The 14,038-nt window shown below is 47.0% G+C and overlaps 1 protein-coding gene across 1 annotated transcript; it reads right to left on the reverse strand.

The window, feature by feature from the left end:
* Positions 1 to 454: 454 nt before the first annotated feature.
* Positions 455 to 7,738, reverse strand: LOC110521742 (MOB kinase activator 2). Its single transcript, XM_036976452.1, has 6 exons — positions 7,609 to 7,738; positions 7,378 to 7,508; positions 2,166 to 2,311; positions 1,745 to 1,841; positions 1,524 to 1,648; positions 455 to 1,261 (listed from the first exon to the last, which is right to left on the reverse strand). The coding sequence occupies exons 2-6, from the start codon at positions 7,449 to 7,451 to the stop codon at positions 1,017 to 1,019; spliced, it is 687 nt and encodes a 228-aa protein (XP_036832347.1). The 5' UTR covers positions 7,452 to 7,508; positions 7,609 to 7,738; the 3' UTR covers positions 455 to 1,016.
* Between the last annotated feature and the right edge of the window lie 6,300 nt (positions 7,739 to 14,038).

Consider the following 14,038-nt stretch of genomic DNA (forward strand, 5'->3'; position numbering starts at 1 on the left):
GAGTTTTGACAAATGTTGACTTAAAACGTTGGATCACGGACGATCTGACGGATTTATGACTTTGACATGCATCAAACATTTGGCTCTATTGAAAGGTTGGGGCTATTCACCCAGGGAAAAGAGCATCTGAAAGAAGACATTCTCAGCAACATTTAAGGGAAACTGTGCTTTCTGTGACTGTACCTACTGTATTAACCTGGAACATAACTTGTGTGTAGGGTTTCCTGTATTAAGTCTCGCTATTGTTATTTTACTGCTGCTCTTTAATTACTTGTTAATTTTATTTCTTATTCTTATCCATTTTTAAAAATATTTTTTTTAAACTGCATTGTTAGGGGTTCATAAGTAAGCATTTCACTGTAAGGTCTACAACTGTTGTATTCGGTGCAAGTGACTAAAATTTGATTTGAAGGAGAGCATAATAGTTGACCTACAGTATACATGACCGTTGAAATGAATTTGACCTCAGTTTAATAACATACAAGAACATCATCTTCATAACATATATTATCTATTATACATATCACATGCAAAAGCATAAAGAGCAATACACATCCTCTTCTTACATAACCCTTTCCTGCAGTCAAACAACCTAGTGGCCTCATTGGTAGAATGTTATTCATCTTTTTTTATTATTAATAAACATGATTTTTAAAAAATGCAGAAAATCTATGTCAAACAGTTTCGTTATATTTCAGTCTTCTGTGATGTACAGTATATAAAGTCTATTGGGATGTAAATTAAAAATGTAATACATTTCAACTCTATATCTGACATGGTACAGGTGTCTTCTTTTTTTTAAGCCCATGTGTGAGTTGTATACTTTTGTTTCAAAGTACATTTTCTTAAGACTACCAAGTCACCCTGATTTAGCCCACTGCATTAAAAGGTTATCTCACAGTTTATACAACAGAGTCGCTGAGTCTGTCTCTCTAAATTCATTGAAGCTGTGTGTGTATGTGTACATGCGTGCGTGCGTGCGTGTACATCTGTGAAGTTACATTTGTGTGTGTGTGTCAGGTGAGGCTGTACTGTCCCAGAGCAATGATCAGGTCCTGTAGAGGTTGTGTGTGTTCTGCTTCCAGCAGGTCGTGTTGAAGGCTGAAGTGTGTGAGGTGTATGAACAACGTGTTGAGGTGGGGGTGTAGTCCCAGAACCAGGGCCTCTCTGTAGTGACTCCAGTAGATATGAGCCAGAACACGGAACAACAGCAGAAACACCTTCTTGACCAAGAAAATAAAGCCTGCTGGGAACACTGACCCTGGTGAAATGAGATGGATAGGATGTAGAGAGGTGTTGGGGATAAGAGAGGCAAGGGAAATAGTGAGGAGGCAGAGGATGATGTGTAAGGTAGTGGGGGAGTGGGAATGAAAGGGGAGAAGGGTTGAGTATTTTATTGACTGATAGATCAGTTGGTTTGTTATGTTGTAGTCATTGGTTGATGATCAGTAGGGCAGTGAATGTCTGCAGCACTTGTGTTCATTTACTATACTGTGTGTGTGCGTGCGTGCGTGCGTACGTACCTGCTCTGGTGGGGAAGACGTCTTCATCTGTCAGTAGGTCTTGGATGTAGGACATGGTATAGTCAAAGTAGAGAGGAGCGGAACACCTCAACTTCTTCCCCTGATCGTCTGTCCATGTATACACTCTACACACAGACACATTGAGGGAGCAGAAGGGTATGTCTGCATGAGTGTGAATATTAACATACGTACGTGTGTGTGTGTGTTTGAGTGTGACTTACATGTTATTTGGTCCGCAGGCTGTAGGACAGGTGGTAGGAGTACATAACTCAGAAAGGGTACTGGAGAACAGGTTAATATGCTTAAAGAACGCTACCGCTGGAGAGGGGGAGAGAGAAACAGTTTAGGTTATAGTAATGCAATATTGGGATTAGGGATATACAAAATTAACCCTAACTCTTTTGGCATAACCCTAAAGTAACCGTATCTTCATTTCTACATCCTGGTTCAACCCTAGCTTCATGTCTACATCCCGGTTCAACCATAACCTCAACCACAACTCTAATCTTGGCATAACCCTAACTCACTTTATGTTTAACCCTGGTTTAACCCTAACCCTAACACTCCCAAATAGGGCTCCCATTTCTGAATTCCCAATGTATGTGTGTGTGCGTGCGTGCGTGCATATATATATATACTGACTGTTGCTGGCGAGCCACTCAGCCTGGTCCAGTCCGGGTGGCAGGGCGGTGAGGGCGGTCATGTCGGTGTGTGTGATCCTCTCAGAGACATACTGCTGCTGCAGATAGGGACGCTCCTCCAACACCAGCTCATTGTTATTATCTCCCCTAAACAATACAACACACACAGTTAAAGTGTGAGTGTGTCTGTCAGTATTTAAGTGTCCATGTTTCACTGCTCCAGCTGCAGTCATCAGATTGCATTGTTTGCAGTCTGGACTATATGGTTTACTATATGCTCACACACACAGCTGTTGCTGCAGTCTCTTCCCAGGTAGCACATAACATTCTGAAAACCAATTGTGTTTGTCTTGTTATTCTGGAAAATAACTCCAATTGACTCTCAACTAATTCATACCTTCAGGTTAATACATTTACCCCTATATTATTCTAATTGTAGTCTTATAGAGTTATTACTAAAATAACTCATAAGTCAGGTCTTCTTAGAAAACCAGTTGGTCCAATAACTAGACTGGTGCCCTGCTAATCATTTCAAAGTAATACGTGTACACACTACCTTACAGTATGTATTAACTCATTTGTTAGTACAATTAACTGTTTCAGAAAAATCCACAATATTTAGGAGTGACCAAGCTATACGATATATATGATTAATATTTGGTTGTACACTCCCATTTCATTGGTAATAATAGATTTTTGACCCCATCTGTCACTTCTTTGATCCTTCTTCAGGCAGAAAGGGTGTAATCTCACAGAGAAATGCTGTGATGTGTTGGCTTCAGTTCTCAGCTCAAACTCCTCTAATCTAGGAGAGAGCTGGACCTGAGTGATACTAGTCTGCAGGATGCAAGACTGGAGCTGCTCTCTGCTCAACTGGGGAATCCACACTGTAAACCGAAGACACTGAAGTAATGACATCGCTCAAATATGCCATTAAAACTCATTTGTTAGAAAATATAAATTGATCCTTCATGTAGAGCTGAGATGGAAATGTTTTTCTCCCATTGCAGGCTGAGAGTTGTAAAGTCACAGCGGAAGGCTTTGCTTCTCTGGCTTCAGCTCTGAGGTCAAATCTCTCACACCTGATAGAGCTGGATCTCAGTAACAATGAACTGCAGGATTTAGGAGTACAGCTGCTCTCTGGAGGACAAGGGAGTCCACACTGTAAACTGGAGGTTTTGAGGTGAGATATATCATACAGAACTTTGGTCATATTCTATCTCAGCCAGTGTGTGTCAGCGAGTGTGAATATATACATACTGAAATACACATTCGGTATATATTCATGCCTGTTGTAGTACAATGTTCCTTAGAGCTTGGTGAGAGCATGGTTATCCTGTGGTTATTTTGCATACAACCTTCCCACAACTTTCTGGGAATGGTGCAGGATAATCACTTGGTTGGGAACATTCTCAGCACATTTAAGGAATTTGACAAAAAAAGAATTATTATTGTGGTTATTTCATTACTTTAACCTTAAAGTTTAAACATGGTTAGATTTGTCAATTTTGGTAACGTTCAAGGAACGTTCTCCAACTGGTTTGACATTGGGGAATGTTCTCCAATAGTTCAGAGAACATTAAGAAACAACTTTCTTCTGTGGGAATTTCAGTACTTCAGCATAACGTTTCCTACAGGTTTCCTCATAGTTCTATTTGTTATTGTTACACAAAACATTAGTAACGTTCAAAGAATGTTCTAAGAACATTATTAAAAAATATATACGTTCCGTTCCGTTCTCAAAACTTTGAAATGGGGTCTGTTTGAATAGACTAAAATGAATAAAGAAAGCTTTGAATGAATATAAAAATTAAAAATAAACACACTAGCGCCATCCCGGTGGTGCAGTGGACTAGTTCAAAGGATAGAGAATAGAAGATCATAAGTGCGAATCTCACTGACACCGTGCCACAATAAAATGCCTAAGCAAATTAATTTCAATGTCCTCCTATCTGTGTTCAAAACAGTTAACCTAAGCTAGCAGTGTTATTAAAACTAATTTAAAAATGTTCAAATAACCAATCATTTCCATTCTCAGAATGTTCATAAAACAATCTCAGAACCTCCCTGCAAACTAAATAAATGTATTCCCAGAACAAGCAACATTTTCACTTCCATTCTTAAAAAGTTTTGAAAAAAACATTGTTTTACCGGTCAGGAAGATTTGTTACCAGACCAGTGGGAAACCAAAAACGTTCTCTGTCACAACTTCCAAGGACCTACAGTGACCAAAAATATAAACGCATGTAAAGTGTTGGTCCCATGTTTCATGAGCTGAAATAAAAGATCCCAGAAAGGTTCCAAACCTTATTTCTCTCAAATGTTGTGCACAAATTTGTTTACACCCGTTAGTGAGCTTTTCTCCTTTTCCACAATAATCCATCCACCTGACAGGTGTGGCATATCAATAAACTGATTAAACAGATGCACCTTGTGCTGGGGACAATACAAGGCCACTCTAAAATGTGCAGTTTTATCACAACACAATGCCCATAGATGTCTCAAGTTTTGAGGGAGGGTGCAATTGGCATGCTGACTGCAGGAATGTCCACCAGAACTGTTGGCAGATAATTTAATGTTAATTTCTCTACCATAAGCCACCTCCAACGTCCTTTTAGAGAATTTGGCCAACCGGCCTCACAACTGTAGACCACGTGTAACCACGCCAGCCCAGGACTTCCACATCCGACTTCCCCCCCTGCAGGATCATCTGAGAGCTGTCCCCCAGACAGCTGATTAATCTGTTGGTTTGCACAACCAAAGAATTTCTGCACAAACTGTCAGAAACCGTCTCAGGGAATCTCATTTGCGTGCTTGTCGTCCTCACCAGGCTTTTGAGCTGATTGCAGTTCGGCATCATAACCGACTTCAGAGAATGGAAATGATTGTTTATTTGAAGGTTTTTAAATAACTTCCTTAACTTTCACTGAAGATTTAAATTATACTTTTAATTACACTGCTAGCTTAGGTTAAATGCTCACCTTCGATGGCCACTGGCACGCTGGAGAAGTGTGCTCTGCTCTTTCACGGATGAATCCCGGTTTCAACTGCACCGGGCAGATGACAGACGTCATGGCGTTATGTAGGTGAGCGGTCTGCTGATGTCAACATTGTGAACAGTGCCCCAGGGTGGCGGGGGTGTTATGGTATGGACAGGCATAAGCTACGGACAACGAACACAATTGTATTTTATCGATAGCAATTTCAATGCACAGAGATACCGTGACGAGATCCCGAGGCCCATTGTCCTGACATTCATCTGCCGCCATCACCTCATGTTTCAGCATGACAATACACTGCCTCATGTCGCAAGGATTTGTACACAATTCCTAGAAGCTGAAAATGTCCCAGTTCAGACATGTCGCCCATTGAGCATGTTTAGGATGCTCTGGATCAACGTATACGACAGTGTGTTCCAGTTCCTGCCAATATCCAGTCCAACATTCCACAAGCATGATCAACTCTATGCGAAGGAGATGTGTCGCGCTGTATGAGGCAGATACTGACTGGGTTTCTGATCCACACCCATACCTTTTTTTTAAAGGTATCTGTGACCAACAGATGCAGATCTGTATTCCCAGTCATGTGAAATGCATATATTAGGGCCTAATCAATTCATGTAAATTGACTGATTTCCTCATATGAACTGTAAGTCAGTAAAATGTTTGAAATAGGTGCATGCTGCGTTTATATTTTGGTTCAGTGTAAATATGCTAGCTTGGTTATCTCCGGTGCTCATGGGTGCTAAAGCGATTTAATTATGCGCCTGTGTAATGAGGTTAAAGAGCTGTGTGTCTGGTCGTTACGGAAGTATCTGTTCAGCTTAACAAATCAGAGATGAGGAGGGGCGGGCTGAGGAGATGATAAAGTGAGAGGGGTAATACTTTGTTATAATGCATTATAACCACAGACACATTAAATGTATTGTGATATTGGTCAATGTCTCTGTCCTAGAGAGTCTAAACCAGGGACTGGAGCCAGAGAGATTTGACTTCATGCAAAGCAGGTCCACTGTACTACACTACACTGTCAATGTTTTCCACTGTACTACACTACACTGTCAACGTTTTCCACTGTACTACACACACTGTCAACGTTTTCCACTGACTATATCAACACACAGTCAGTAAAGTGAAAGCAACGAAAATACTTTCAACCTTGATATCTGTGTGTGTATTTGAGAATGTGTGTGTGTGACCTTGTTACACTGATAACAGACACATTCTGTTCTCTATGAGGAGTTTCAGTCCCTGCTGGGGTTGCCTTGGTGTGTGTGTCCTATTGGCAAAACAGCATGGCCTTTGTCCACAGGAGAAAGAGAGAGACAGAGAGCAAGTGAACGATGACAGAGGGAGGTTAGGGTTAAAGGCTAAGGTCAGGATAAAGTATGTAGGAATCTTCAGAATGGCTTTTAAACAGCATCTGGGGATGGTGCAGACAGAAGGAAGGTCACATTGGGAATCAATATAGTGAATTAGCGGTGAACACAGCGATCAGCCTGGTTTTACCACGCTGAGGGAACTGTCAACTCAACTTCCTCCCTATTCTACTCTACACAATTGCCCCTTTATTTAGACTACCCTCTCTACCAACCACCTGTACACACACACACACACACACACACACACACACACACACACACGAATCCAAAGTAGGTGGTGTGTTTATAGGTAAACAGAATCCACTGTGAGCCTGCTCTCTCACTCGTGTGTGTGTGTGTGTGTGTTAAAGTTTCACTGCACTCTGTGGATGAAGCAAACAGTAAACCAAGCATAACTGTCTCTGTTCAAAAAGCCACACAAGCAATCTATATATTCATGACATTTTTTTAAAGCACACACAATCTCTTCTTAAACACTTTTTGAACCACAATCCCATCATTCCTGTTTTTTGCCTCAGAAAAGGAATCTATATCCCCGTTGATGTTATCAGACAAATATGTGCCCCACACACACACACACGTCCTTATAAAGAGAACATTCCTCAGTTTACCATGTCCAGCAGCCGTCTCTCTTTTTCCCAGTCCCTACGTCTCTCACTCTATCCCCAATTTTCTCTCTCCACCTCAGTTCAGATCTTTTGAGTTCTAACTAACTGTTCAACCTACTGCCAGCCCTACTCACAAACCCAGTCTAATCTGAACTAGCATAGAACAATGAGAGGGAAGGGGGGGAATGGATAGATTGAGAGAGAGGAAGTGGAGAGATACTCACAGTTTGTTGACGTCAGAGGGCTGGGGTACTATTTGTGTATCCGCAGCAGAGGGGTGACTCTGGCAGCCCCCCATGGCTGGGAGCTAAGACCTCGGAGTAGCCAGCGACAACCCTTTCCATCCGGGGCCGGGCTGTTACACACACAACATAACACACTCACACATGCTCTCACAGTCACTCATACAAAACACACTAACGTAGACACACTATACTACACACTAACACACAGACCTCCTCCAGCAAAGTTCCAAATATGAATTATATTCCACAAGTGTAAAATCCACTGTGTACAGAAAAGTCCTCTTCTCCCTCCTCGTGTTAGTGTGTGTCTGTTCTTTGTCTGTGTCCCACGCCCCTAGACTCCTCCTCTGTGAGGTGGACAGGCAGGTTTCTCCACAAACATATTTACTGAGCCAAGAGCTCTCTACTCCTCCCCCTCCATCTCTACTCCACCCCTCCCTCCATCTCCCTGCACTAGGTAGCCTCGTGGTCAGAGCGTTGGGCCAGAAACCGAAAGGTTGCTGGATCGAATCCCCGAGCTGACAAGGTAAAAATCTGTCATTCTGCACCCTGAACAAGGCAGTTAACCCACTGTTCCCCGGTAGGCCGTCATTGTAAATAATAATTTGTTCTTAACTGACATGCCTAGTTAAATAAGGATTAAATAAAAAAAATAAAAAAATCTCTACTCTACTCCACCCACCCCTCCATCTCTACTCCACCCCCTCCCCTATCCATCTCTACTCCTCCATCTCTCCTCCACCCCGCCTCCCCTCTCTACTCCACCCCTTCCATCTCCCCCTCCCTACTCCACCCCCTCCCTCCCTCCATCTCTACTTCACCCCCCCCTCCCTCCATGTCTACTTCACCCCCCCCCTCCCTCCATCTCTACTTCACCCCCCCCTCCCTCCATCTCTACTTCACCCCCCCCTCCCTCCAACTCTACTTCACCCCTCGCTCCATCTCTACTCCACCCCCTCGCTCCCTCCCCCCATCTCTACTCCATCCCCTCCCTCCCTCCATCTATACTCCACCCCTCACTCCCCCTCTACTCCGCCCCTTCCCACCCCCTCCTTCCACCCCCTCCCTCCCTCTCTACTCCACCCCTCCCTCCCTCTCTACTCCACCCCTCCCTCCCTCTCTACTCCAACCCCTCTCTCCCTCTCTACTCCAACCCCTCCCTCCACCCCCTCCATCTCTACTCCACCCCCTCCATCTCTACTCCACCCCCTCCCTCCACTCCCTCCATCTCTACTCCAGCCCCTCCCTCCTTCTCTACTCCACACCGCCCCCCATCTCTACTCCATCCCATCCCTCCCTCCCTCTCTACTCCACCCCCTCCCTCCCTCTCTACTCCACCCCTCCCTCCTTTCCTCCCTCTCTACTCCACCCACTCCAACCCTCCCTCCCTCCATCTCTACTCCAACCCCTCCCTCCACGCCCTCCATTTCTATTCCACCCCCCCTCCCATCTCTACTCCACACCCCCTCCCTCCCTCTATTCCAACCCTCACTCCACTCCCTCCATCTCTACTCCAGCCCCTCCCTCCTTCTCTACTCCACACCCTCCCTCCATCTCTCTACTCCACCCCTCCCTCCTTTCCTCCCTCTACTCCACCCACTCCATCTCTATTCCAACCCTCCCTCCCTCCCTCCCTCCATCCATCTACTCCAACCCCTCCCTCCACGCCCTCCATCTCTACTCCAGCCCCTCCCTCCTCTACTCCACACCCTCCCTCCATCTCTCTACTCCACCCACTCCATCTCTATTCCAACCCTCTCTCCCTCCATCCATCTCTACTCCACCCCCTCCCTCCATCTCTACTCCATCCCCTCCCTCCCCCCAGCTCTATTCCATCCCCCTCACTCCATACATCTATACTCCAACCCCTCACTCCATACCCCCCATCCATCTATACTCCAACCCCTCACTCACTCCCTCCATCTCTACTCTACCTCCTCCCCCCCCCATCTCTACTTCACCCCCTCCCTCCATCTCTACTCCACCCCCTCCCAACCCTCTCTCCAGCCATCCATCTCTACTCTACCCCATCCATCTCTACTCGAAACCCCTCACTCCACTCCCTCCATCTCTACTCCATCTCCTCCCTCCCTACTCCACCCCCTCCCTCCCTCCACCCATCTCTACTCCACCCCCTCCCTCCCTCCCTCCATCCATCTCTACTCCACCCCCTCCCTACTCCACCCCCTCCCTCCACCCGTCTCTACTCCACCCCCTCGCTCCTTTCCTCCCTCTCTACTCCACACCCTCCCTCCCTACTCCATTCCCTCCCTCCCTCCCTCTACTCCACCCCCCCTCCTTTCCTCCATCTCTACTCCAACCCCTCACTCCACTCCCCCCCCATCTCTACTCCACCCCCTTGCGCCCTCCCTCTCTACTCCAACCCCTCCCTCGACCCCCTCCATCTCTATTCCACCCCCCCCTCAATCTCTACTCCACCCACTCCCACCATCTCTACTCCACCCACTCCCACCATCTCTACTCCACCCCTCCCTCCCCCATCTCTACTCCACCCACCCCTCCCTCCTCCCCAGCTCTACTCCACCCCATCCCCTCCCTCCATCTCTACTCCATCCCCTCCCTCCCCCCAGCTCTACTCCATCCCCTCCCTCCCCCCAGCTCTACTCCATCCCCTCCCTCCCCCCAGCTCTACTCCATCCCCTCCCTCCCCCCAGCTCTACTCCACCCCCCTCCTTTCCTCCATCTCTACTCCAACCCCTCACTCCACTCCCCCCCCATCTCTACTCCACCCCCTTGCTCCCTCCCTCTCTACTCCAACCCCTCCCTCGACCCCCTCCATCTCTATTCCACCCCCCCTCAATCTCTACTCCACCCACTCCCTCCATCTCTACTTCATCCCCTCCCTCCATCTCCAACCCCCCCTCCCTCCATCTCTACTCCACCACTACCTTCTTTACATCATACCCCTTCCTCTTTAGTCCCCCTCACACTCAGGGCTACATATGCGTGCTCACTAAAGACCAGTCGCACACAACAGAGCAGAACAAAGCTGAGTGTGAGAAACAGAGAGGAGTAACAGAAAGAGAGACAGGCTATTTGTCTGTTTGTAGTTGTGAGACAGTGTCTGTTTAGAGTAGCAGTGTCTGTACTGTGTGTCACATATTAGAGAGAGAGACTGAGGGACAAGGGAGACCTATCAGAAAGAATACAGGAGTTTGTTTTTTGTGAATGACTGTGTGGAAGTAGTTAGGTCATATTTACCCTTTCTAACCTAAATAATAGCTCTTCCTCCAACCAGTAACTACAAAGTAGGTGTTTATGTAACAAGAGGGGGGGGGGGGATTATTGTAGATGGTTTGTGTGTGTGTGTGTGTGACTGCAAATTGAACCCAACCCCTCTACTCACCTGACCTAAAGGTAAACATACTGTATTTGTGTTGGCTGCTGTGTGTGTCATTTCAGCACATGACTCAATGACATTGAGAGCCCAGTGTTGATGGTTGACATATTTATTAGTTTGATATCTGACTTTACAGGCTAGGTTTGACAACAGTAACACACACAATTACATATACAGAAAAGGAACCGCCAGCATCAGAACCCTTTATAAAAGGCCTCTGACTACAGAGAGCACACACACATATGGGTCAGATGCAGTGTGTGGTGTTGTATGGGTCAGATGCAGTGTGTGGTGTGGTATGGGTCAGATGCATTGTAGTATGGGTCAGATGCATTGTGGTATGGGTCAGGTGCAGTGTGTGGTGTGGTATGGGTCAGATGCAGTGTGTGGTGTGGTATGGGTCAGATGCAGTGTTGTATGGGTAAGGTGCAATGTGGTATGGGTCAGATGCAGTGTGTGGTGTGGTATGGGTCAGATGCAGTGTTGTATGGGTAAGGTGCAATGTGGTATGGGTCAGATGCAGTGTGTGGTGTGGTATGGGTCAGATGCAGTGTTGTATGGGTCAGATGCAGTGTGTGGTGTGGTATGGGTCAGGTGCAGTGTTGTATGGGTAAGGTGCAGTGTGTGGTATGGGTCAGATGCAGTGTGGTATGGGTCAGGTGCAGTGTGTGGTGTGGTATGGGTCAGATGCAGTGTGTGTTATGGGTCAAATGCAGTGTGTGGTGTGGGTCAGGTGCAGTGTGTGGTATTGGTCAGGTGCAGTGTGTGGTGTGGTATGGGTCAGGTGCAGTGTGTGGTGTGGTATGGGTCAGGTGCAGTGTGGTATGGGTCAGATGCAGTGTGTGGTGTGGTATGGGTCAGATGCAGTGTGTGGTGTGGTATGGGTCAGATGCAGTGTGTGGTGTGGTATGGGTCAGATGCAGTGTGTGGTGTGGTATGGGTCAGATGCAGTGTGTGGTGTTGTATGGGTCAGGTGCAGTGTGTGGTGTGGTATAGGTCAGGTGCAGTGTGGGTCAGATGCAGTGTGTGGTATGGGTCCGGTGCAGTGTGTGGTGTTGTATGGGTCAGGTGCAGTGTGGGTCAGATGCAGTGTGTGGTATGGGTCAGGTGCAGTGTGTGGTGTTGTATGGGTCAGATGCCGTGTGTGGTTTTGTATGGGTCAGATGCCGTGTGTGGTTTTGTATGGGTCAGATGCAGTGTGTGGTGTTGTATGGGTCAGATGCAGTGTGTGGTTTTGTATGGGTCAGATGCCGTGTGTGGTATGAGTCAGATGCAGTGTGTGGTGTGGTATGAGTCAGATGCAGTGTGTGGTGTTATATGGGTCAGATGCAGTGTGTGGTTTTGTATGATTCAGATGCAGTGTGTGGTGTTATATGGGTCAGATGCAGTGTGTGGTTTTGGATGGGTCAGATGCAGTGTGTGGTGTTGTATGGGTCAGATGCAGTGTGTGGTGTTGTATGGGTCAGGTGCAGTGTGTGGTGTTGTATGGGTCAGGTGCAGTGTGTGGTGTGGTATGAGTCAGATGCAGTGTGTGGTGTGGTATGAGTCAGATGCAGTGTGTGGTGTTATATGGGTCAGATGCAGTGTGTGGTTTTGTATGAGTCAGATGCAGTGTGTGGTGTTATATGGGTCAGATGCAGTGTGTGGTTTTGGATGGGTCAGATGCAGTGTGTGGTGTTGTATGGGTCAGATGCAGTGTGTGGTGTTGTATGGGTCAGGTGCAGTGTGGGTCAGATGCAGTGTGTGGTATGGGTCAGGTGCAGTGTGTGGTGTTGTATGGGTCAGGTGCAGTGTGGGTCAGATGCAGTGTGTGGTATGGGTCAGGTGCAGTGTGTGGTGTTGTATGGGTCAGATGCAGTGTGTGGTGTTATATGGGTCAGATGCCGTGTGTGGTTTTGTATGGGTCAGATGCCGTGTGTGGTTTTGTATGGGTCAGATGCAGTGTGTGGTGTGGTATGAGTCAGATGCAGTGTGTGGTGTGGTATGAGTCAGATGCAGTGTGTGGTGTTATATGGGTCAGATGCAGTGTGTGGTTTTGTATGAGTCAGATGCAGTGTGTGGTGTTATATGGGTCAGATGCAGTGTGTGGTTTTGGATGGGTCAGATGCAGTGTGTGGTGTTGTATGGGTCAGATGCAGTGTGTGGTGTTGTATGGGTCAGGTGCAGTGTGTGGTGTGGGTCAGGTGCAGTGTGGGTCAGGTGCAGTGTGGGTCAGATGCAGTGTGTGGTATGGGTCAGGTGCAGTGTGTGGTGTTGTATGGGTCAGGTGCAGTGTGGGTCAGATGCAGTGTGTGGTATGGGTCAGGTGCAGTGTGTGGTGTTGTATGGGTCAGATGCAGTGTGTGGTGTTATATGGGTCAGATGCCGTGTGTGGTTTTGTATGGGTCAGATGCAGTGTGTGGTGTTGTATGGGTCAGATGCAGTGTGTGGTTTTGTATGGGTCAGATGCCGTGTGTGGTTTTGTATGGGTCAGATGCCGTGTGTGGTATGAGTCAGATGCAGTGTGTGGTGTGGTATGAGTCAGATGCAGTGTGTGGTGTGGTATGAGTCAGATGCAGTGTGTGGTGTTATATGGGTCAGATGCAGTGTGTGGTGTTATATGGGTCAGATGCAGTGTGTGGTTTTGGATGGGTCAGATGCAGTGTGTGGTGTTGTATGGGTCAGATGCAGTGTGTGGTGTTGTATAGGTCAGGTGCAGTGTGGGTCAGATGCAGTGTGTGGTATGGGTCAGGTGCAGTGTGTGGTGTTGTATGGGTCAGATGCAGTGTGTGGTGTCATATGGGTCAGATGCCGTGTGTGGTTTTGTATGGGTCAGATGCCGTGTGTGGTTTTGTATGGGTCAGATGCAGTGTGTGGTTTTGTATGGGTCAGATGCCGTGTGTGGTGTTGTATGGGTCAGATGCAGTGTGTGATGTGGTATGAGTCAGATGCAGTGTGTGGTGTGGTATGAGTCAGATGCAGTGTGTGGTGTGCTATGAGTCAGATGCAGTGTGTGGTTTTGGATGGGTCAGATGCAGTGTGTGGTGTTGTATGGGTCAGATGCAGTGTGTGGTGTTGTATGGGTCAGGTGCAGTGTGTGGTGTGGTATGGGTCAGGTGCAGTGTGGGTCAGATGCAGTGTGTGGTATGGGTCAGGTGCAGTGTGTGGTGTTGTATGGGTCAGGTGCAGTGTGGGTCAGATGCAGTGTGTGGTATGGGTCAGGTGCAGTGTGTGGTGTTGTATGGGTCAGATGCAGTGTGTGGTGTTATTTGGGTCAGATGCCGTGTGTGGTTTTGTATG

The sequence above is a fragment of the Oncorhynchus mykiss genome, chromosome 1, assembly GCF_013265735.2.
Source record: "Oncorhynchus mykiss isolate Arlee chromosome 1, USDA_OmykA_1.1, whole genome shotgun sequence".
Classification (NCBI taxonomy): Eukaryota; Metazoa; Chordata; class Actinopteri; order Salmoniformes; family Salmonidae; genus Oncorhynchus; species Oncorhynchus mykiss.